At 39.5% G+C, this 26545-nt stretch overlaps 1 protein-coding gene across 1 annotated transcript in view; it reads left to right on the forward strand.

Annotated features, from left to right (window-relative positions):
• tle2a (TLE family member 2, transcriptional corepressor a) overlaps window positions 1-14567 on the forward strand; it is a 56602-nt gene extending 42035 nt beyond the window's left edge. Inside the window, 14 exon segments of the mRNA XM_051947078.1 lie at window positions 178-194; window positions 2156-2251; window positions 2683-2727; window positions 4454-4615; window positions 5047-5173; window positions 6517-6555; window positions 6558-6715; window positions 7033-7112; window positions 7918-8167; window positions 8409-8656; window positions 9995-10142; window positions 11075-11225; window positions 11476-11552; window positions 11797-14567. Of these exon segments, the coding sequence (XP_051803038.1) occupies window positions 178-194; window positions 2156-2251; window positions 2683-2727; window positions 4454-4615; window positions 5047-5173; window positions 6517-6555; window positions 6558-6715; window positions 7033-7112; window positions 7918-8167; window positions 8409-8656; window positions 9995-10142; window positions 11075-11225; window positions 11476-11552; window positions 11797-11904 (1706 nt within the window). The 3' untranslated portion in view covers window positions 11905-14567.
• Window positions 14568-26545: the final 11978 nt, after the last annotated feature.

The following is a 26545-nucleotide window of genomic DNA, read 5'->3' on the forward strand; positions in this document are numbered from 1 at the left end:
GAGTGTTGCTGATAATAACACTCCTCAGGGATATTTTTCCACTGAGTCATCAGCTGCAGAGTGATGTAAAGTGATGGCAGATAATCTTGCGTTTGTGTGTTTTCTTGTGTGCGTCCTCATCTGCGTTTGCTGTCCCGTTGCCTGGTACCTGGATGTGCTGCTGCCTGGAATCAACAGACCGTGAAGCAGGACCAGTGAGTACAAATTACTACACAATCAGCTGTGTCAAGTACAGTCATACTTGTCCAACCTTTGTTCAGCTGTAGGCAAATTCAGTGTCAAATGTGGGCATCCACTCCACAGAGGCTGCACATATAAAGAGTTATTTTTTATGCTATTTTTTAACAAAGAAATGTTGAAATAGTAACTTAAAAATGTGGGTATCGTAGTGCATGAGATCTTTCCTGGTAATTACAGGAAAAATAGGGACATCTTGATAAGTAAACCTTCCATCTGTATAAATAACCTATTATTATCAGTTTTTTATTAGAAACTTTATTATTAATTGTTGTTACATGTTGATTTTCAGTTATTTACTTGTTTATGGCTATGCTTTGATGAGGAGGGCACTATGAAGTAAGATGATGTGTTAGTGAGGTATGCTGAGCCTAAAGTCAGAGTTTTTGGTGTCACAAAGGTTGTTTTTTTTAACTTGCTGCAACATCATGGTAACTGATGCTGCACAGCTAACCTGTTCCAGAGAAGGTTCTGTTGAAGAATTAAAATTTAAATCAACATTTAGATACAATAACAATACAGATTCTCAGCTTTAGGAATATGTAGTAATATCTGCAAACCTGTTTGGTTATACATTAGTACGTAATTTTAATGAACAAAGCCATGCAATTACAGAAGCACAGACTGTATGTGTTGCATTGTTGTATGAACCAACATACGTTCGGTTGGTGAGGCAAAAAAATGCAGAAATATGTTTCGATGCTTGGACCTGATTTGCTGCCAAGTCTGTTTTCCACTGCCAGTCCTGCAGCTAACACAACACAGATTAGAGAATTGATCAGTCTTTCACAGAGAATATTTAATTAATAATAATGCCTTTACTTTGATTTGATGACAAACTTCCACATATTCTTCCTCATATTCTATTTGTTAAATGTATAATGTTTCAGAGTTCCAATGTGCACCTGTCATGTCAGAAATAAGCAGATGCACTGAGAGCGAACTGAGCAGCAACTTGTGCCACTGAAAGTTTCCTACTTGCATTTCTCTCTTGCATCATTTGCAGTCGCAGCGTTTTTTGGCTCTATTACAACAACATGGTTCTGTAGGCTGAAGTAGGCGGAACAGCATCGGTTGGTTATGGGCCGAGAAAGTGTCAAATAATATAATAATAACGTTATTGACAGCCTGATGAGGAAACCTGGTTACAAAGAAAGCTGATGTCCATCGCTGTATCTCGTCGTTTTGCTAAGCCGGCTAACACAAAAAAGCCTGAAAATGCTGAGCTTGCTTCGTGGTGCGCCCCTCTGCATGACTCAAAAGTGAACATAACCTTATTGCATGTGTGCTTCAGTAAACAAAACAGACAAGGTTTGTGTTGTTCCACCTTCAATAGCACATTTATGTTTTGTTTGCTGCAGGCGATTTAAAGTACACAGGTTTTGTCAACTTTGATTTTTTTTTTTCCTCCCCCCTCTGGTTTTGAAATTCTTTTCTATTAAAAATAACATCTCGTTTTATATTTGGCATTTTTTAACTCGCTGATACTTGAACCTGTATGGAAACAATTTAGATCTCAGCACTATATAACCGTGACAGCGTTTGTTAAGAAAAAAATTCTCCATCAATGCCAAAGCATTCTCGGCAGTCTTTTCTGCTGCCTTAAAGAAAACTTGAAGGATTCTCTTTCTTCCTCTCGCTCCTGCACCGAGCAGCCAATCGATGCGGGCTGCTATTCTTTCACATTCATCTCCGCAGCTTATGAGCCTGACATGATTTATGCAGTCCCTCTCACCTCATTATCACCCTCTTCCTTCCTCTCGGCCCTCACGCCCTTTTTCCCTCCACTCGTCCGTCCTTCCCACCTTCATCTCCTCCTCTTCTTTTTTTTTTTTTGTGCCCTCATGCTCACCGCCTCCCCTTTGCTCTCTGCCTCACTGCTTTGCTCTCTTTTCTCGATTCAACCCCCTCTCTGCAGAGCTCTCTGTCCAATGGGGATAAGGGTCGGCCGGCAGACTACCTCAGCAACGGCAAGAAGAGGAAAGCTGATGAGAAGGAGTTCATGACAGACTATGTGAGGACGCTTTCATAACACTCTTAAATGTTTGAGTAACTGTCGGAAAGTTTCACCCAACTCTGCCAGCCCTCCGATAAGCCCTGTGGCGGACCAGCAGACCTTCTTTTTAGACACTTTCTGCTGTCAGTTTGGTACTGTGGAGGATCAGATATGGCAAATCTTGCAAGGATTTGATTTAAATATGAGATAAATTAATCTTGAGTAGTTGTTTTAATGTGAAGTTCAGACGATTGCACTGTATAGTTTGAATATTTCGCTGCACTTTCAACCGTGTTGGCTAATAAAATATCAAGACAGAAACATTTCTCATGTGTGTTAAGTTGCACGCAGTCGCTTCTTCATGCATGACTTTTTCTGCAGGTAATCTGCATACATCAGGCCGCAAAGCAGGAATATCTCATCTCACCTTCTCCCTCTTTCTCTTGCAGGGCAGCGATGCGGATAAGAGTGATGATAATTTGGTGGTGGATGAGGTTAGTAGGCGGCCGCCGGCCTCTCTTCGCCTCACTTGGCCGCTTTTATCTGCATACATCATGTAAACATACCCAGCAGGACGATATGAATAGTAATAATAACAGAAGTCCCCATCCGTCCTGCCTCCTGAGTCTACCTACACTCATTTGGGAACACACAACCATAAAATTCAAAGGTACACAAAGTTGACGGCCATTCAAACTGCCTGCACATCTTTAAAAAGAGCGCAGTGAACAGCGCTGTTGATGTGGTTTATTTGAATGAGTGCATTCACAATGGATAGCGAGGTCAGAAATTTCACATAAGATTAAACAAAAGAACTAGAACTGCTTATTTTTTATTAGAAATCCTGTCTTTGTCGTCTAAATAAATGCATGTGTCTGTTGTGCAGAAGGTGATTCGACTCGGCTCATGAGAGCTTTCACATGTTTGGATGTGAAAGCTTCACTGACTGCTTTTATCCATTTAGTTTGGAGTAAATTAAAGTAAGCAGCAGTTCAGGCAATAGACTGTTTTTCAAGTGTGTCAGGTTCCCAAGAGAACACTGAAAAAGACTTTTGAACTGCAATAAACTTCTTTTCTTTATACTCAACATTAATCTGTTTATAATGGAAGTAATGAGGGATGAAATCTACATCCTTTAATGGCAGCAACAGACGAGGCCGGAGTCTCATCACATTCTCATGGCCATGATATCTCTCGAAAGCCTGGAGGGGAATTCCTTTAAATTTGGCATGACTGTTCTCTTGAAGTCGAGGATGAACTCGAATACAGACTCGTGACTTTGGTAATTCATGGGCAAGGTCACTCTGGCCTCACAAAATGTGTTTTTGGCTGTAACTCAAGACTTAATGCCCTAATTATCATCACATTTCTCGCAGATGTCTAATAGTATAAAATTGATGAAGTGATGACTTTGTACATCCAAAAGGTCAAAAATTTAAGTCTGGGCAGATTTGGATGTCAGCTGGAGCTGGACTGTGAAGCAGTAATTCGAGTTCTGTTCTAGAATTTGAGGCTTATGAGGCTTTGGAAGATGGAGTTGGACTAAACACTGGTTATCTTCTATGGTTTGTGTTTTTAGTGTAAAATGTCTTCTTGTGTTTCATTGTTAAGCTGCAGTGGAAGAAGTGTAACGTGCAGACTGAATTTCTTAGGGAAGAAACTGTCACTTCACCTTTTAGGTTTGTCAACTTCAGACAGACTTTGGCTTGAATACATCGAAGGCTGTGGATTTTGGCTCCTATGTTTCACTCTGGGAAGCACTTTAGGCCTGAGTTTCCTCTTGTATGAGCAAAATGATTACACCATCCATCCATTATCTACACACTGCTTAATCCTTATGAGGGTCGCCGGGGGGCTGGAGCCTATCCCAGCTGACTTAGGGTGAAGGCAGGGGACACCTGGACAGGTCGACGGCAACATATAAAGACAAACACGCACACTTACAGACACTTTAGAATCATCAGTTTTAACCTCAACATGTTTTTGGACTGTGGGAGGAAAACCCACACATGCACAAGGAAAGTGGGGATCTACTAGCTGCAAGGCGACAGTGCTAACCACTAGGCCACTCTGCAGCCCATAGTCACAGCAGCAAAACTGGTTTCAGTGTTGGGGTGTCCGGGTTAAACAGACGCCTTTATAGTCACCATTGTGGAACATGATAAGAAGAGAAACTTCGTCTTCTTCCTTGCTAATAAACTTGTCTGTTTCTCCGTTCAGGACCCGTCGTCCCCCCGCAGCGTTCAGTCCTACTCGTCCAGGGAAAACGGTTTGGACAAGATCCCTCCATCCCGTAAGGAGGGTCCTCCACAGGCCAGTCCCACCTCGCTGGCCTCCTCCAGCAGTGCCACCTCCCCGTCTCGTGGCAAAGATCCTCCACAGGTAGTTGGACACGCATATTGAGCAGTTTGACTGCAAATATTTTCAGCACTTTATTTAATGATTCCTTTACATGTGCAGCCAGACATCCAACAGGCGTGATATATATCAGTACAGGACATCCAGGCTGTCAGCACACACCGCTTAGTTCAGGGTCAATAGTTTGTCTTTGAGTTATTATGTAGGATATTCAACATCCCACACACAGTCAGTGTGTTGACATCCCACAGGGCTGCTTCAGGTCCCATCTGCCTTCAGTCATCCTTATTGTCTTTTTCCTTTTTTTTGCTTTCTTTGCCATTTTTCTCCTCCTTTCTCCTTGACCTGCTCTGGCCTTCACTACTGAGCTATTTTTACTCACATATCTGATACCAGACCAGAGTCTGTTTGTTAGCCGTTATTTTCGAACACTTTTTTTTCCTACAATATTCCAGAGAGAGAAGTCCAGCACTCCAGGTATGAAGCCAGGGACGCCGATGTCTCAGGAGTCCAACACACCAGGACCAAGCGGACCTCCACAGTTCAGACCGGTGCCAGGCAAACCGGGCGTCGACCCCCTCGGTAAGAACATCCACGAGCTCGCCTTAACTCCTAAAAAACAAATCATCTGAAAGCATCATCACATAGCACCAGTTCTGGTGTTTTTTTTTTCTTTGGCTTCTTTTCTGTTTGAGGTTGATTTACGATTTTGTTTGTTTTGAAGCTCTTAAATCAGCTGGCACCTTCTCATTTAGCAGAACTCTTAGAGGTCAACCAACCAAATGCTTTTAGATGCTCCACTATCTTGACACAAAAATAACCTTCACAGAAGCTGCTCGTAATCTCTGGAGCAGTTTGGCTTTTCATGTAAGAACTGCTGAGACTTTAGAAAACTTTTAAGTCGCTGCTGACTGCAGATCCACCTCTTCTGTTTGGCTTTCCATCCAGGTAGAGTTTGACACCCCGGCTTCATCTTTTACTGTGCTATACGTTTCATTTGTCTTCGTTTTATTGTGCTTTTTCATCTCTCATGGGTTAGAATTCACTTCAGTTCCTGTTGTTGTACATGCGCTTTATAAATAAATTTGACTTGACTTGTTGCCAAAACAGATCATCAGACTTCAGAAAGCCCCTTCTTGATGTGAAGCGAAACTGTAAATCTTGTCCAGATAACATAATGTTGCTCAGGAGACCAAAATTTGTGGAGCCCTTCTCTCACCAAGCACACACAGGATCAACTGAAGAAAAAAATCTGTATTTGTAGAGTTGTTTTTTCCCCCAGCCTGTACTGGCTTTGTTACATGATGTGATTCTATCAACACTGGGCCGCAGTAGTTGGTATGAGTGTCAGCCAGCTCCCCACCACCGACCACCATCTGGACTTAATAAGCAGCTGTGGGCAAAAATATTCAGCGCGCCTCACTTTTTAAATGGAAAGATTAGGAGAGGTGATGGACTGTGACTGTGAGCTGCTTCATAATGAGCCTCCATCTATTCCACTGTATCTCTTTCTCTTCCCCCCCCCCCCCCCCCTTCCTCACATCACCTGTTTGGCACTGCTTCGCTTCCACACAACCATTATGCATGCATACATGCACGATCACAGACGCACCGACACACAGGAGACGGAATATATAGATTTATGTGCTCAGTGCAGGAAGCCACGGTGGCCAGCAGGGGTCAGTAGTGGTCTAGTAGCTGCAGTCGCTTCTTGCCTTTTGTTGCAGCTTGTTCACAGCCTGTCAGTCACAGCTGTCTGTGGCTCTGCAGAGGGAGTCACCGTAATAAAATGTATCTTACTCAAGCCTACGCGAAAATTATACATAAAGCTCTGGAGTGACTGGCATTGTTTGCCTCGATCGGTAATTTGTTCACTTCAATAATTCAAAACAAATTAACTCTCTTGTCACTCTACCTGCCTCCAGCTCTGGGTCTGAGGAACCCCCTGGCGGTGCAGGGAGCCTACCCCCGGGGGCGTTCGGCCTGCCCCCTCCAGGGGTGAACGGGGACCTGCCCGGGGCGGCGGGGTATGGCGCCGGCCTCCACTTGGTTTCCCCACAGATGAACGGAGCTGCGGCGGCGGCGGCGGCAGCAGCTGCTGCAGGCTACGGCCGGTCCCCTGTGGTGAGCTCTGCAGATAATTTGTCTTTCCAGTGTCACTGTCACATGTAATACCTCAGCATATAAACCCGTCAGAGAGGGCAGAAAGGGAGGATATATATGGAAAAGAGAGTAGTCGAGGGAGAGCAGCTGCATTGTCATTTATCGGTAAGAATCTATGACCTTGGCTCTTGAGAAGCCTCCTTTGCTTTTATATGATCTCATTTTATTCTGATCTTTCATCTGTATTGCCTATTTTAATGATTCAACTGTCCTCAAAGCCTGTATTTTATGTCAGTGTTTTTCATTCTTATGTGTAAGTATCTTTTTCTTGCTTCCAGGTGGGCTATGAGTCTCCACACCCACACATGAGGGTCCCTGGGCTGCCTGCCAGCCTCCAGTCAGCCGCCTCCGGGAAACCGTGAGTTTCCTCTTCCTCGCCTGCTATCACTCAAATCTTCACCTGTTCACTATTAACTGCACTCACAAGCTCAGCTCCTCCTCAGGTTTCACTTCCAACACCAGCAGAGAACAGAAAAGAGGAAGATTTATATGGAGGGAATGCTTTCATTTCAAGCTTCCTGAACTTTTTTTTTTGGTCAAACATGTACAACACCGTGGATTCTTTTGTGTAAATCAGCCAGTCTGTGTTCATACAACAAAAATTTAAAGTCACTTCATCCTTCAGGCACTTGAAAATGATTTTTTCAGTCACTGTTAGCCATGTGCTGGCTCTACTTTATTGCTCGTGTTTGTCTTGTTCCTGCAGACGAATGGCCGACGTAGATGATGAGACATCAGTGATATTTGCAGAGCAGCTTTAATTGATTCAAGTAGTTAAATACTGTATTTTTCAGGACGTCATTAGTCAATGTTAGGCTTTAGTCACTTGCTCTCAAAAAAGTATATTTGGCAAATCTGGAGTTGAAGCAGATGAGTCAGGAAGAAAGGAACATGCCTACACGGAAATGTTCTGTAACTTATTAGATTTATTTTTGTTTCTGTCATGCAAAACAGCTGGAACATCACACATGCAAAAAATCAATAGACAATCGCTCTTTTAAATAAGATATTTTTTATCTAAAATGGCGCGCATTATTTTTCTTTTTTGCTCGAAAAAACAAAGAGTAAAATGTTTGCCTTCGCTCCTCTCCAGCTGCCTGTTCTATATCTGATTAGATGTGTTGCCGCAGCCTTTAATTTCCTTCCTTCTATCGCCTCTTTAGCGCCTACTCGTTCCACGTGAGCGCCGACGGGCAGATGCAGCCGGTGCCCTTTCCCCCCGACGCCCTGCTGGGTCCTGGGATCCCCCGTCACGCCCGGCAGATCCACACCCTGAACCACGGGGAGGTGGTGTGCGCCGTCACCATCAGCACCTCCACGCGCCACGTCTACACCGGAGGCAAAGGCTGCGTCAAGGTGTGGGACATCAGCCAGCCTGGAAGCAAGAGCCCCATGGCCCAGCTGGACTGTCTGGTGAGACGGACGTTTGTAGACTCGTATTTAACATCTATTGTGCATGCTTGTAAGGCTGCTTTACTACAAAAACCGATGCTCTAAAAATACACTTCGGATGATGAATCACCTTTTGCATTCTTGTCCTGCAGCCAGCATCTTTATTTATTGCTGTGATAATGCCGTAGCTTAGCGGTGCCATTGTTTGTCGGTGACGCTGCGCTACAAGTGTGTGTAAATGTGTTTTACTGTGTCCAATCAGAACAGGGATAACTACATCCGCTCCTGCAAGCTGCTGTCCGACGGGCGAACCTTGATTGTCGGCGGAGAGGCCAGCACGCTGTCGATCTGGGATCTGGCCACGCCGACTCCCCGCATCAAGGCGGAGCTGACGTCGTCGGCTCCAGCCTGCTACGCTCTGGCCATCTCCCCCGACAACAAGGTCTGCTTCTCCTGCTGCAGCGACGGCAACATCGTCGTCTGGGACCTCCACAACCAGACGTTGGTCAGGTAAGAAGGAGAAGGAAGTGTCATCCCAAAATATTTCGCTCCAGATGAGCAGAGCAGATGGAAACAGCCAGATTATTTTTCAAGTAAGTTGGGGCGAGCAGAGGCTGATGGAAGAAGTTATGGAGTGGGAAATGAGCAGAGAGGGAAGGAGGAAATGGGCGCAATTTCAAAAATTTTTTTTACAATCTGCACTGTCAAGTCATAAAATACACAGAGAAGGAAAAGCAAAGTAGGGCAACGAAAGCAAAGAGGTCTTTAGTTTATAAGTCATGCTGTGTTTTTATGCTAGTCACAAAAAAGGTCCTGTCGACACGGTGCAGAATTACAGTCTTTATCCTCGTCTTTCTTTAAAGAGGAATACAGGTTCACATTTAGCACCGTGTTCTCACTTTGTGTGTCACAGCCAGAGCTGCCAAATCATGGAACTAGTATTGACAGGATTTTTAACTAATTTCCCTATTTTGTTTTTTTTACAATGAAATGACACACCCACCCCTAAAATTCTGTGATTTAGGCTGTATATACTGTGTATGTGACACCTGTACTTCCTTACATATTTCACATTTTAAATTCTCCTATTTAGCCTTTCTTGTTTTTTTACTCTATTATCAGTAATTTAGCTGCTTGTCTCCACTTACAGATGCCCACAGGTGATAAAAATCTCCATACAACTGCATTAAACTGTGTTGTATACTATTTGTATGCTGCTTTTGAATACTATATAAGGGAACTTAAAAGTTTTTTTCCAAGTAACAGATTTATTTTTTAATCATTAGCATCTGAAGTATATTTTCTCATATTCTGTGACTGTTTTTGTGATTAAGACTTTTGTGTTTCGTGCAAAAAATGAAGTAATTTCAACAAAATATCGCAAAGCTCAAGCATTGTTTTTGTCTGTTCTGATTTTTTTTTCGCCGAAATGTACCAAAGGCACTAAGAAAAGAAGGGAAAATAATGCAGATATCACAGTACCACTTGCATGTTTCTAGAAATGTTTGTTCTAGTTTAACACTAGAAGAATCTTCTGCTGAGATTTTGTGAGCTTTAAGTTGAGCAGAATTAGTGGCATCACAGCTGGTTTGTAAGCCAGTTCTGTTTTTTTTGTTTTTTTTTAACTGCTAAGACGAGGCGTAAGAAGGCAATTGAACTTTTCTTTATGGCAGGAGCACATTTCAAATTATTCCAAGCAGAGTATTTTTCTATATCTAAAACATGCCTGGAGGGGATCTCTATAGAAAGCGACAAACTGCGAATGAGAAGCAATTGACAGAAGACGGTGCAGTCGGAAAGAAAAACGTGCATCTGAGAGACTCTGTTGGGTTGCGTCTCATCCTGCAGGCAGTTCCAGGGCCACACAGACGGAGCGAGCTGCATCGACATCTCCAACGACGGCACCAAGCTGTGGACGGGAGGGCTGGACAACACGGTCCGCTGCTGGGACCTCCGAGAGGGACGCCAGCTGCAGCAGCACGACTTCACCTCGCAGGTACGTGTAGAGGTCGCATGCATGACGCTGGTTTCTGCAGGCAGGGGCACGGTGAACGCGAACAGGATCGTGGAAGATCTCCACCGCAGCAGACTCAGAAAGAGCCTGATGTGGTGCAAAATTGCTTTATTCTGCAAGTCTCCTCGAAAAATAATCCAAAACAAACATTTTGCACCAGATTTTATAAAAACAATACATTTCTGGTGGAGTCAAGAAGCCATTAGCAACTCCTCACATGACTGAAATTGTTCTCGGTTGAACTGCAGGCTGTGTTAGAAAGGAGGCAAGCAAGGAAGCACATTTAAAGTGTAAGCAGGAAGATATATAGTGTTTTTCTTTAGTGTCAGGACTGTGAACTCTGACCTCAGACTTCATAACATCTCCAGCAGCACACTGGATCAGTGGAAATATGCATTTAACGTGTAAATGTATGCACAAACACACACGACTGCAACTCTTGCACAATCTGCACTGCATTTTTTCTTTACTCCTCATTATTTCTGACTTTTTCTGTATTTAAAGAATGTTTTGCGTTTCATTTTTTACTTGACTTTAAGCCATTCTTCTTCGTATTTGTTCAGCAATGTGGAATATCCGGTACAACTACTATTTTTATAGTTCTTAATATACCAAATAAGCTATCTTTAAAAGAATAAGTTATCCCACTTTTTTCATAGATGCACTTTCTACTAGATGTTTATATTTGCACACGTCTTACTGTACTTTTCCAAAAGTCTGATTGTGTGAATGCAAAGTGCACTGACAGTAGAAGAATTGCGTTCTGCTCTGTCATATCTTGCTGTTGTTGCACAGCCTCATGGATACTCTACAAGCATGTGACAAATATAAAACTTTCGATCTTGCAGTCCAGCGTTATATGCATGAATCTTGCTATCTAACATTTTCCACATTTCTTCCCCTTCCTCCTCCAGATCTTCTCTCTGGGCTACTGTCCGACAGGCGAGTGGCTGGCTGTGGGAATGGAGAGCAGTAATGTGGAAGTCCTGCACGTCTCCAAACCTGACAAGTACCAGCTGCACCTCCACGAGAGCTGCGTCCTCTCCCTAAAGTTCGCCTACTGCGGTACGCTTCACACACATCGCATACCAACCGGATTGATGGTTTGGTTGAATCACCAGCACCTCAGGCTATTTAATCACAGAGAAGCAGAACAAATCTTCCGCTTACTCTCATTATTCAGAAACCGTCTCCTTCCCCCTTCTTTCCTCCTCCACCATTTCTTTACAAAAGCATTGCATCCTCTCGGGCTTCTCCATATCTCACCTCCCCTGAGGCTTTATCTGCTGATGGCTGTGTGTGTTTTGTCCTGTAGGTAAATGGTTCGTGAGCACGGGCAAAGATAACCTCCTGAATGCGTGGCGGACACCTTACGGATCCAGCATATTCCAGGTAGACCTTTTGGAGAGTTTTCTGCACAACAATCTCAACTGAGGTTTTTTTTGAAAAAATAACAGGGAAAGATGTTGTCAAAGCTGAAATAAGTCCAAGCGTTTTCACTTTTTAGCTTTTTTACCTTCTTGTTTAGAGAGTTATTCTGGGCCACAAATGCATTCTGAATTTCTGTGTCACTGTTTGCACAAAAGCTGTGATTCATCAGTTGCTAACGTGCCTTTTTCTCTCTCTTTGTGTTCAGTCTAAGGAGTCTTCGTCAGTCCTCAGCTGTGATATCTCCCCCGACGACCAGTTCATCGTCACCGGCTCCGGGGACAAGAAAGCTACAGTCTATGAAGTCATCTACTGAACTCTGATTGGCTGAAAAAACTAATAATCAGGGGGCGGAGCCAAGTCTCCCTCCTGCACCAATGACTGTACAGAGCGTCGGCGGCATGGAAAAGCAAGAGACACTCAACTTGTACTTTTGTTGTTTCGTTTACGTTTGTGAAAGCAAAGAGAGAAAGAGAAGCGAGGAGGCGCGAAAAGTCACATCTCTGGAAAACTTTGATTTTAATGCTCTGAGAACGCTGGTTAGTCTATAGCTGCGCAAATGTGGGATTCCTCCAAAGAACTTTTGTTTTTGTTCCTATTTTTGTTCCTTTTTTTTTTTAACAAAATGAAACCTCTGTAGTGAAAAAGAAATTAGAAAAAAAAATGAAAAAAAAACTTATTTTTTTAGCCTTTGAAATTTTCGCAAACGGTTGGACAGCATTGAGTGGGGGGAAAGACGGAGGCGTCGAGGAGGGCTGGAAAACTCTTAATGGAAAAATACGGTCCATATTCTGTGCTGTGTGTGAAGTCCAAGCCTGAGTCAGCTTGGCCCGCTTTGGCCCGGTCTGGTCCAGCTCAGTCCACGGCACGAGGAGGCTGCTCCCTCCTCGGGGCAGCAGATGCGTGGCAGATGGTGCGCTGAGAGGTTCCAGCTATGTTTTTTTGTTTTGTTTTTTTTTTGTTGTTGTTTTTGCGTTGGCCTCATGATTTTGTTTCTGCAGCAACATGATTGTATCATCTCTGTGCATACATGACAGAACAGGGCTCGGTTTCCTCTGAAGTGTCCTGGGACTCAGATTGTCTTTGTTCTTTTTACTTCTTCCTTTTTTCTTTCTTTCTTTACATAAAGTACAAAGATGAACTTATTCTGAAGATGTTTTAGGGAAAACCAACCTCAAACAGAAGACAGACAACTGAAGTCATTTCAAACAGGTAGTCTCCAGATTCAGGACTCGGCCTCTGCTGCGTCATCTTTAACTCTCAACATTACATGTGTTTTTCTATTGTATTTGTTAGGGCACATATAGACAGACAGACTGGTATTTTCACAACTGCATCATGAACCTTAAACCTTGCTATATATGGACATGTAAATAAAGTTCTCTAAAGGCAAACAAGGATCTGTGGCTTGGATTTGCTTTGAAACAACGGACCGGAGTGTTTTTCTCTTCAGAGATCTGCACAGTTTTTGTCCAAAACCTGCAGTTCTTTGCTTAAATGCTGGTGTGAATGCTTGAAATTAGGTAGATCTGTTGAGTGTGTGGTTGTTTTTCAACTGCAAACTCAAGTCAGACTCTTGGCAGGTTTCACTTCAATGTTTAAAAGTGGAAAAAAAAAAAGAGATGCATTTGTTGAATATTTGTTTAAACCGTAACAGACAGAAAAGCATGTTCGCGCTCTGTGGTGCCAAAAAAGCATCTTAGAAAATATTTAGATGAAAAATGAAGCAACGTGAATGGTGAGTGCGCTCCCTGCCTCTGCTCTCATGTGATCGAAACATGTCTCTCTCTGGGAGCCAAACACAAAAGCTTCTCGAGTCGATGTCTGCCTGCATCGTGTGAGAAAGCGTCCTGGGATTCAAACCCACAGCATGAGCGAGCTGTGATTCACGGCTCCTTTGTGACTGGAGCTCTCGGTAAATAATGCAGCCGTGCAGTTGTGTTCTTGTGCAGAGCTGGCTTGTAGTGTGGTGAGACAAAGGTGATCTGCAGTACAATAGGCTGCGCGATGGATTATTATAGCAATAATGCCCAAGAGGGAGTTCTTCGGTGATTATGGCTGTCGTGGTGACTGTTCAGCCAAGATGAAGCTTTAACTGTGTGAGAAGAGAACCTGAGAAAGTGAAGCATTTATCTTTTGCCTGCTGTAGAGGATTGTGTCGGCATACTTCTGGATAATAATGCATTTAGCTCTTTTAATTTCTTTTCATGCAAGGCTAAAAATGCCGACTCTGACCCTTTTTTTTGTTTTTTTAAACCTGAAACGCTTCAGCTAATACCTATAATCACAACACTGATCTGCCTCAAGGCTATTACAGCCATTGTTGGTGTTTCTACCAGTGGACTAAAGGAAAAGACTGAATGAAGAAAACAGATCGCTCACCTACTCTGTGCTTTATCACTCAGGTGAATCTTCCTGCTTGGATTAAGGAACTCTGATTAAAGCAGACTCTGTCTAATCTGTCAGAGTTGCAGCTACATCGTCTCATTGGCATTTACCGCACAGAAAATCCGAAATTTCAAAATGAAAGAACCTTGACTGTCAATTTACCAAAACCATAGCCTTTGAAGATATGTCTGTTTCATGTACTTTAAACTTAAGCCCCAAGTATTAGCATCTTTCAGATTTCTGCACATATGTAAATGTATTTAAATGAGCCCCAGTATCTGCTTTGTTCGATTGAGCAATTTATTCAATGAGAGGAGAGGAAACCTCCAACACTGGTCAGTGGGTGGCCAGCGCTGAATGATTTTTCAAGCTTGTTGTCAGTATCCTGTGGAAAAAGAAGACTGTGTCACCAGTTTGCCTTGTTGTTACTGTGATGAGGTGGACATCATCCGCGGTGTGTCAGCTGTAAATGTTTCTCAGATTGTGCAGAAATTGAATGAATGAAGAAGTGTACAGGAAGAACTGTTGATGAAAGTGATTTGAGACTGTTTCTTGGTGATGTTGGGAGAATAAAGTGTTCCCTTTGGGTTATTTGACTTTTTTTTTCAGCATTCGAATATCAGGAAATGAGACTTGAGGTTTACAGGCAGCAGCAACATGTGACACCTGTTGGACCTGAAGCTTTACTACTCTCATAGTGCATCATGGCAGATGAATGGAGTATAACAGCTGAAGAGCTTTTTCCCTCAGGAGCTGGTGGAGACTAAAAACAGAGCGAAAAGGACAGAGAATTCTGCACTTACGTTCATAAGGGGGATGCAAACAGGACACTGGCTATAAAAGTATTTACCCCCGCTTGGAAGTTTTCCCCTTTTACTGCTTTTGAAAATTGAATCATACTCAATTTAACTCTTTTTGACAAGAATTTACAAAAAAGTCTCGATGTCAAAGTGAAAACAGATTCCAACTAGAACCGCACTCAGAATGCAGTACTCCTCCAAGGCTGCTCAGTTCACTAAAACATCATAGTTTAGACATAGTACAGACATTTTTGGTGATATTTTGGATGACATATTAAGCTATGATGTTTTTGTTACATTTTGGGTAACATACTAAACTATGATGTTTATTTCCACATTTAGGATGACATCCTTTGCTGTTTTTTTAAAAGTTGTTTTTAGGGCCCTTTTACCAATAGGCAAGTAGAGAGCAAGACAGGAAAGACCTGCAGTGAGGGGCCATAATCTGGAATCAAACCTGCACCCGTGACACATTCCTGTTTATTAATCGCCCTCTCAACCAGGAGAACGACCTGGGAACTTCCTTTCCACTTGTTGGACGACATGCGAAACTATGACATTTTTTCCAACTTTTGGACCACATACTAAACGATGATGTTTTTTAATATTATTGTTTTGGCCTTTATTGGATAGAGGTGATAGCAAATGGGGAGAAGAGTTGGGGAAATACATGGAGGAAAGGGCTGTGAACGGGAATTGAACCCGGGCTGCTGCGACAAAGACCAGCCCCTGCTTAACCCATTGAGCTATACAGGCGCCAACTAAGATGTTTTTTCACATTTTGGGTGACATACTAAATTATGACATATTTTCCACATTTCAGACGACATACTAAACTATGATGTTTTTTCACATTTTGGACGACATACTAAACTATGATATTTTGGTCACGTTTTGGACGATGTACTAAACTATGACATTTTTTCCACGTTTTGGACGACATATGACATTTTTTCACATTTAGGACGACATACTAAACTATGATATTTATTTCCACATTTAGGATGACATCCTTTGCTGTTTTTTTAAAAGTTGTTTTTAGGGCCCTTTTACCAATAGGCAAGTAGAGAGCAAGACAGGAAAGACCTGCAGTGAGGGGCCATAATCTGGAATCAAACCTGCACCCGTGACACATTCCTGTTTATTAATCGCCCTCTCAACCAGGAGAACTACCTGGGAACTTCCTTTCCACTTGTTGGACAACATACGTAACTATGACATTTTTTCCAACTTTTGGGCCACATACTAAACTATGATGTTTTTTCCACATTTTGGATGACATACTAAACTATGACATTTTTTTAATATTATTGTTTTGGCCTTTTTTAGGCTTTATTGGATAGAGGTGATAGCAAATGGGGAGAAGAGTTGGGGAAAAACATGGAGGAAAGGGCTGTGAACGGGAATTGAACCCGGGCTGCTGCAACAGAGACCAGCCCCTGCTTAACCCATTGAGCTATACAGGCGCCAACGAAGACGTTTTTTTCACATTTTGGGTGACATACTAAACTATGACGTTGAGGTCACATTTTGAACGACATACTAAATTATGACATATTTTCCACATTTCAGGCGACATACTAAACTATGATGTTCTTTCCACATTTTGGACGACATATGATGTTTTTTCACATTTTGGACAACATACTAAACTATGACGTTTGGGTCACATTCTGGACGACATACTAAACTATGACGTTTTGGTCACATTTTGAACGACATACTAAACTATGACATATTTTCCACATTTCAGACGACATACTAAACTATGATGTTCTTTCCACATTTTGGACGACATATGATTTTTTTTCACATTTTGGAGGACATACTAAACTATGACGTTTTGGTCACATTTAGGACGACATATTAAACTATGACGTTTTTTCACATTCTGGACGACATATTAAACTATGATGTTTTGGTCACATTTTAAACGACATACTAAACTATGACATATTTTCCACATTTCAGACGACATACTAAACTATGATGTTCTTTCCAAATTTTGGATGACATATGATGTTTTTTCACATTTTGGACGACATACTAAACTATGATATTTTGGTCACGTTTTGGACGATGTACGAAACTATGACGTTTTGGTCACATTTTGGACGACATACTAAACGAAGACATTTCGGTCACATTTAGGACGACATACTAAACTATGATGTTCTTTCCACATTTTGGATGGCATATGATGTTTTTCACATTTTGGACGACATACTAAACTATGATGTTTTTTCACATTTTGGACAACATACTAAACTATGATGTTTTGGTCACATTCTGGACGACATACGAAACTATGATATTTTGGTCACATTTTGGACGACATGCTGAACTAAGACATTTCAGTCACATTTTGGACGACATACTAAACTATGATGTTCTTTAACATTTTGGATGGCATACGACGTTTTTTCACATTTGGACAACATACTAAACTATGACGTTTTGGTGACATTTTGGACGACATACTAAACTATGACGTTTTGGTCACATTTTGGACGACATACTAAACTATGACGTTTTGGTCACATTTTGGACGACACACTAAACTATGACATTTTGGTCAACTTTTGGAAGAGATACTAAACTACGACATTTTGGTCACATTTTGGATGACATATGACGTTTTTTCACATTTTGGACGACATACTAAACTATGACGTTTTTTCACATTTTAGACGACACACTCAACTATGACATTTTGGTCACGTTTTGGAAGACGTATTAACAATGATGTTTTTTCACATTTTGGACAACATACTAAACTATAACGTTTTTTCACATTTTGGACGACACACTCTACAATGACATTTTGGTCACGTTTTGGAAGACATACTAAACAATGATGTTTTTCACATTTTAGACAACATACTAAACTATGACATTTTGGTCACATTTTGGACGACATACTAAACTATGATGTTCTTTCCACATTTTGGATGGCATATGACGTTTTCTCACATTTTGGACGACATACGAAACTATGACGTTTTTTCACATTTTAGACAAAATACTAAACTATGATATTTTGGTCACGTTTTGGACGATGTACTAAACTATGACATTTTGGTCACATTTTGGACGACATACTAAACTATGACATTTTTTCACATTTTAGACGACACACTCAACTATGACATTTTGGTCACGTGTGGAAGACGTATTAACAATGATGTTTTTTCACATTTTGGACGACATACTAAACTATGACGTTTTTTCACATTTTAGACGACACACTGTACTATGACATTTTGGTCACGTTTTGGAAGACGTACTAAAATATGATGTTTTTCACATTTTGAACGACATACTAAACTATGACATTTTGGTCACATTTTGGACGACATACTAAACAAAGACATTTCAGTCACATTTTGGACGACAGACTAAACTATGATGTTCTTTCCACATTTTGGATGGCATATGACGTTTTCTCACATTTGGACGACATACGAAACTATGACGTTTTTTCACATTTTAGACAAAATACTAAACTATGACATTTTGGTCACATTTTGAACGACATACTAAACTATGACGTTTTTTTTCACATTTTAGATGACAAACTCAACTATAAAGTTTTGGTCACATTTTGAACGACATACTAAACTATGACTTTTTTTTCACATTTTAGATGACAAACTCAACTATGACATTTTGGTCACATTTTGAACGACATACTAAACTATGACATTTTTTTTCACATTTTAGATGACAAACTCAACTATAATGTTTTGGTCACATTTTGGACGACATACTAAACGATGATGTTCTTTCCACATTTTGGATGGCATATGACGTTTTTTCACATTTTGGACGACATACTTAACTATGATGTTTTTCACATTTTGGACACCATACTAAACTATGATGTTTTGGTCACATTCTGGACGACATACGAAACTATGATATTTTGGTCACATTTTGGACGACATGCTGAACTAAGACATTTCAGTCACATTTTGGACGATATACTAAACTATGATGTTATTTCCACATTTTGGATGGCATATGACGTTTTTTCACATTTTAGACGACACACTCAACTATGACATTTTGGTCACGTTTTGGAAGACGTACTAAACAATGATGTTTTTTCACATTTTGGAAGACATACTAAACTATGACGTTTTTTCACATTTTGGACGACATACTAAACTATGACATTTTGGTCACATTTTGGACGACATACTAAACTAAGACATTTCAGTCACATTTTGGACGACATACAAAACTATGACGTTTTTTCACATTTTAGACGACAAACTCAAATATGACATTTTGGTCACATTTTGGACAACATACTAAACTATGATGTTTTTTCACATTTTGGACGACATACGAAACTATGATATTTTGGTTACATTTTGGACGACATGCTGAACTAAGACATTTCAGTCACATTTTGGACGACATACTAAATTATGATGTTCTTTCCACATTTTGGATGGCATATGACGTTTTTTCACATTTTAGACGACATACTAAACTATGACATTTTTTCACATTTTGGACGACATATTAAACTGTGACATTTTGGTCACATTTTGGACGACATACTAAACAAAGACATTTCGGTCACATTTTGGACGACAAACTAAACTATGATGTTCTTTCCACATTTTGGATGGCATATGACGTTTTTCACATTTTGTACGACATACTAAACTCTGAAATTTTGGTCACATTTTGGACGACATACTAAACGATGACGTTTTTTCACATTTTGGATGACATACTAAACTATGACGTTTTGGTCACATTTTGGACGACATACTAAACTATGACATTTTGGTCACATTTTGGATGACATACTAAACTATGACATTTTTTCACATTTTGGATGACATACTAAACTATGACATTTTTTCATATTTTAGACGACATACTAAACTATGACGTTTTGGTCATATTTTGGACGACATACTAAACTATGACGTTTTGGTCACATTTTAGACGACATACTAAACGAAGACATTTCGGTCACATTTTGGACGACATACTAAACTATGATGTTCTTTCCACATTTTGGATGTCATATGACGTTTTTTCACATTTTGGACGACATACTAAACTATGACGTTTTTTCACATTTTGGACGACATACTAAACTATGACATTTTGGTCACATTTTGGACGACATACTAAACTAAGACATTTCAGTCACATTTTGGACGACATACAAAACTATGACGTTTTTTCACATTTTAGACGACAAACTCAAATATGACATTTTGGTCACATTTTGGACAACATACTAAACTATGATGTTTTTTCACATTTTGGACGACATACGAAACTATGATATTTTGGTTACATTTTGGACGACATGCTGAACTAAGACATTTCAGTCACATTTTGGACGACATACTAAATTATGATGTTCTTTCCACATTTGGATGGCATATGACGTTTTTTCACATTTTAGACGACATACTAAACTATGACATTTTTTCACATTTTGGACGACATATTAAACTGTGACATTTTGGTCACATTTTGGACGACATACTAAACAAAGACATTTCGGTCACATTTTGGACGACAAACTAAACTATGATGTTCTTTCCACATTTTGGATGGCATATGACGTTTTTTCACATTTTGTACGACATACTAAACTCTGAAATTTTGGTCACATTTTGGACGACATACTAAACTATGGCATTTTTAGTCACATTTTGGACGACATAGTAAACTATGACGTTTTGGTCACATTTTGGACGACATACTAAACTATGACGTTTTGGTCACGTTGTGGAAGAAATACTAAATTATGGCATTTTGGTCACATTTTGGATGACAAACAAAACTATGACATATTTTCCACATGTTGGACGACATACTAAACTAAGACATTTTTTCCATGTTTTTGGACGACATATGACGTTTTTTCACATTTTGGACGACATACTAAACTATGACTCATTTACCACATTTTGGACGACATACTATGACGTTTTGTCACATTTTGGACGACATACTAAACTATAATGTTTTGGTCACATTTTGGACGACATACTAAACTATGACATTTTGGTCACATTTTGGACGACATACTAAATTATGGCATTTTGGTCACATTTTGGACGGCATACGAAACGATGACATTTTGGTCACATTTTGGACGACATAATAAACTATGATGTTCTTTCCACATTTTGGACGACATGATGTTTTTTCACATTTTGGACAACATACTAAACGAGACAAGCACTCAGAGAGTGCAGACCTCTGCCAAGGATAGAGTGAAAAACAGGAAACCCATGCAGTAAAGGATCATGAGCTGGAATCCAACCTGCATCTCTGACACAGTTTCGTTTACGAATCACCTTCTTACCCAGTTGAGCTGTCTGGACACCTTGCTCCAATTTGTTGGACGACATACTAAACTATGACATATTTTCCACATTTTGGACGACACTAAACTATGACATTTTTTCCATGTTTTTGGATGACATATGACGTTTTTTCACATTTTGGACGACATACTAAACTATGACATTTTGGTCACATTTTGGGTGACATACTACACTATGACGTTTTGGTCGTATTTTCAACGACATACTAAATTATGACATTTTGGTCACATTTTGGACGACATACTAAATTAGGACATATTTTCCACATTTCAGACGACATACTAAACTATGATGTTCTTTCCACATTTTGGATGACATATGATGTTTTTTCACATTTTGGACGACATACTAAACTATGACACATTTACCACATTTTGGACGACATACTATGACATTTTTCACATTTTGGACGACATACTAAACTATGATATTTTGATCACGTTTTGGACGACATACTAAACTATGACATTTTTTCATATTTTAGACATACTAAACTATGACGTTTTGGTCACATTTTGGACGACATACTAAACTATGATGTTCTTTCCACATTTTGGATGTCATATGACGTTTTTTCACATTTTGGACGACATACTAAACTATGACGTTTTGGTCACATTTTGGACGACATACTAAACTATGACGTTTTGGTCACATTTTGGACGACATACTAAACTATGACGTTTTGGTCACATTTTGGACGACACACTAAACTATGACATTTTGGTCACATTTTGGACGACATACTAAACTATGACATTTTGGTCACATTTTGGATGACATACTAAACTATGACGTTTTGCTCACATTTTGGACGACATACTAACCTATGATGTTTTTGTCATATTTTGGACCACATACGAAAACGTACTAAAAAATTCAAAGTGATACAGAATCCAGGATCCTCTCCAGATTGCCACCAAAATTAAATCAGCTCTTCCACTTACCACAGTCTACATCCTCTCAAAATTTCATGTGAATCTGCCCAGACGTTTTTGAGTTTAAACAGACGGACAGACGGACGCCGGGTGTCACATAACCTCCTTGGCGGAGGTAACGCTGACATTTTGGTCACATTTTGTACGACATACTAAACTACGATGTTTTAGTCACATTTTGGATGACATACTAAACTGTGATGTTTTTTCACATTTTGGACGACATAGTAAACTATGACGTTTTGGTCACATTTTGGACGACATACTAAACTATGACGTTTTGGTCACATTTTGAATGACATACTAAATTATGACCTATTTTCCACATTTCAGACGACATACTAAACTATAATGTTCTTTCCACATTTTGGACGACATATGATGTTTTTTCACATTTTGGACGACATACTAAACTATGACATATTTTCCACATTTTAGACGACATACGAAACTATGACATTTTGGTCACATTTTGGACGACATACTAAACTATGACGTTTTGGTCACATTTTGAACGACATACTAAATTATAACATATTTTCCACATTTCAGACGACATACTACACTATAATGTTCTTTCCACATTTTGGACGACATGATGTTTTTTCACATTTTGGACAACATACTAAACTAGACAAGCACTCAGAGAGTGCAGACCTCTGCCAAGGATAGAGTGAAAAACAGGAAACCCATGCAGTAAAGGATCATGAGCTGGAATCGAACCTGCGTCTTTGACACAGTTCCGTTTACGAATCACCTTCTTACCCAGTTGAGCTATCTGGACACCTTGCTCCAATTTGTTGGACGACATACTAAACTATGACATATTTTCCACATTTTTGGACGACATACTAAACTATGACATTTTTTCCATGTTTTTGGACGACATATGACGTTTTTTTCACATTTTGGAAGAGATACTAAACTATGACATTTTGGTCACATTTTGGGTGACATACTAAACTATGACATTTTGGTCGTATTTTCAACGACATACTACATTATGACATTTTGGTCACATTTTGGACGACATACTAACTTATGACGTTATGGTCACATTTTGGGTGACATACTAAACTATTACATATTTTCCACATTTTAGACGACATACTAAACTATGATGTTTTTTCACATGTTGGACGACATACTAAACTATGACGTTTTGGTCATAGTTTGGACGACATACTAAACTATGACGTTTTGGTCATATTTTGGACGACATACTAAACTATGACATTTTGGTCACATTTTGGACAACATACTAAACTATGACGTTTTGGTCACATTTTGGACGACATACTAAATTATGACGTTTTGGTCAAGTTTTGAACGAGATACTAAACTATGACGTTTTTTCACATTTTGGACGACATATGACTTTTTTTCACATTTTGGACGACATACTAAACTATGACATTTGAGTCACATTTTGGACGACATACTAAACTAAGACGTTTTGGTCACATTTTGAACGAGATTCTAAACTATGACATATTTTCCACATTTTGGACGACATACTAAACATTTTGGTCATATTTTTGACGACATGCTAAACTATGACATTTTGGTCACATTTTGGAAGACATACTAAACTATGACATAATTTCCACATTTTGGACGACATACTAAACTATGACATTTTGGTCACATTTTGGACGACATACTAAACTATGACGTTTTGGTCACATTTTGGACGACATAGTAAATTATGATGTTTTGGTCACATTTTGAACGAGATACTAAACTATGGCATTTTTTCACATTTTGGACGACATACTAAACTATGACATAATTTCCACATTTTGGACGACATACTAAACTATGACGTTTTGGTCACATTTTGAACGACATACTAAACTATGACATATTTTCCACATTTTTGACGACATACTAAACATTTTGGTCATATTTTTGACGACATACTAAACTATGACATTTGAGTCACATTTTGGACGACATACTAAACTATGACATTTTGGTCATATTTTGGACGACATACTAAACTATGACAGTTTGGTCATATTTTGGACGACATACTAAACTATGACGTTTTGGTCACATTTTGGACGACATACTAAACTATGATGTTCTTTCCACATTTTGGATGACATATGATGTTTTTTCACATTTTGGACGACATACTAAACTATGACACATTTACCACATTTTGGACGACATACTATGACGTTTTTTCACATTTTGGACGACATACTAAATTATGACATTTTGGTCACATTTTGGACGACATACTAAATTATGACGTTTTGGTCACATTTTGGGTGACATACTAAACTATGACGTTTTGGTCACATTTTGGACGACATACTAAACGAAGACATTTTGGTCACATTTTGGACGACATACTAAACTATGATGTTCTTTCCAACATTTTGGACGACATATGATGTTCTTTCCACATTTTGGACGACATATGATGTTTTTTCACATTTTGGACAACATGATGTTTTTTCACATTTTGGACAACATACTAAACTGGACAAGCACTCAGAGAGTGCAGACCTCTGCCAAGGATAGAGTGAAAAACAGGAAACCCATGCAGTAAAGGATCATGAGCTGGAATCGAACCTGCATCTTTGACACAGTTCCGTTTACGAATCACCTTCTTACCCAGTTGAGCTATCTGGACACCTTGCTCCAATTTGTTGGACGACATACTAAACTATGACATATTTTCCACATTTTGGACGACATACGAAACTATGACATTTTTTTCCATGTTTTTGGGCGACACATGACGTTTTTTTTCACATTTTGGACGACATACTAAATTATGACATTTTGGTCACATTTTGGGTGACATACTAAACTATTACACATTTTCCACAGTTTAGACGACATACTAAACTATGATGTTCTTTCCACATTTTGGACGACATATGATGTTTTTTCACATTTTGGACGACATACTAAACTATGACGTTTTGGTCATAGTTTGGACGACATACTAAACTATGACGTTTTGGTCATATTTTGGACGACATACTAAACTATGACGTTTTGGTCACATTTTGGACGACATACTAAACTATGACGTTTTGGTCAAGTTTTGAACGAGATACTAAACTATGACGTTTTGGTCATAGTTTGGACGACATACTAAACTATGACGTTTTGGTCATATTTTGGACGACATACTAAACTATGACGTTTTGGTCACATTTTGGACGACATACTAAAGTATGACGTTTTGGTCACATTTTGGATGACATACTAAACTATGACGTTTTGGTCAAGTTTTGAACGAGATACTAAACTATGACATTTTTTTCACATTTTGGACGACATATGACGTTTTTTTCACATTTTGGACGACATACTAAATTATGACATATTTTCCACATTTCAGACGACATACTAAACTATGATGTTCTTTCCACATTTTGGACGACATATGATGTTTTTTCACATTTTGGACGACATACTAAATTATGACATTTTGGTCACATTTTGGACGACATACTAAATTATGACGTTTTGGTCACATTTTGGGTGACATACTACACTATGACATTTTGGTCACATTTTGGGTGACATACTAAACGAAGACATTTCAGTCACATTTTGGACGACATTCTAAACTATGATGTTCTTTCCACATTTTGGACGACACATGATGTTCTTTCCACATTTTGGACGACATATGATGTTTTTTCACATTTTGGACAACATACTAAACTCGACAAGCACTCAGAGAGTGCAGACCTCTGCCAAGGATAGAGTGAAAAACAGGAAACCCATGCAGTAAAGGATCATGAGCTGGAATCGAACCTGCGTCTTTGACACAGTTCCGTTTACGAATCACCTTCTTACCCAGTTGAGCTATCTGGACACCTTGCTCCAATTTGTTGGACGACATACTAAACTATGACATATTTTCCACATTTTGGACGACATACTAAACTATGACATTTTTTCCATGTTTTTGGACGACATATGACTTTTTTTCACATTTTGGAAGAGATACTAAACTATGACATTTTGGTCACATTTTGGGTGACATACTAAACTATGACATTTTGGTCTTATTTTCAACGACATACTAAATTATGACATTTTGGTCACATTTTGGACGACATACTAAATTATGACGTTTTGGTCACATTTTGGGTGACATACTAAACTATTACATATTTCCACATTTTAGACGACATACTAAACTCTGATGTTCTTTCCACATTTTGGACGACATATGATGTTTTTTCACATTTTGGACGACATACTAAACTATGACGTTTTGGTCATAGTTTGGACGACATACTAAACTATAACGTTTTGGTCATATTTTGGACGACATACTAAACTATGACGTTTTGGTCACATTTTGGACGACATACTAAATTATGACGTTTTGGTCAAGTTTTGAACGAGATACTAAACTATGACATTTTTTCACATTTTGGACGACATATGACTTTTTTTCACATTTTGGACGACAT

Source organism: Acanthochromis polyacanthus, chromosome 4, assembly GCF_021347895.1.
Source record: "Acanthochromis polyacanthus isolate Apoly-LR-REF ecotype Palm Island chromosome 4, KAUST_Apoly_ChrSc, whole genome shotgun sequence".
Lineage (NCBI taxonomy): Eukaryota > Metazoa > Chordata > Actinopteri > Pomacentridae > Acanthochromis > Acanthochromis polyacanthus.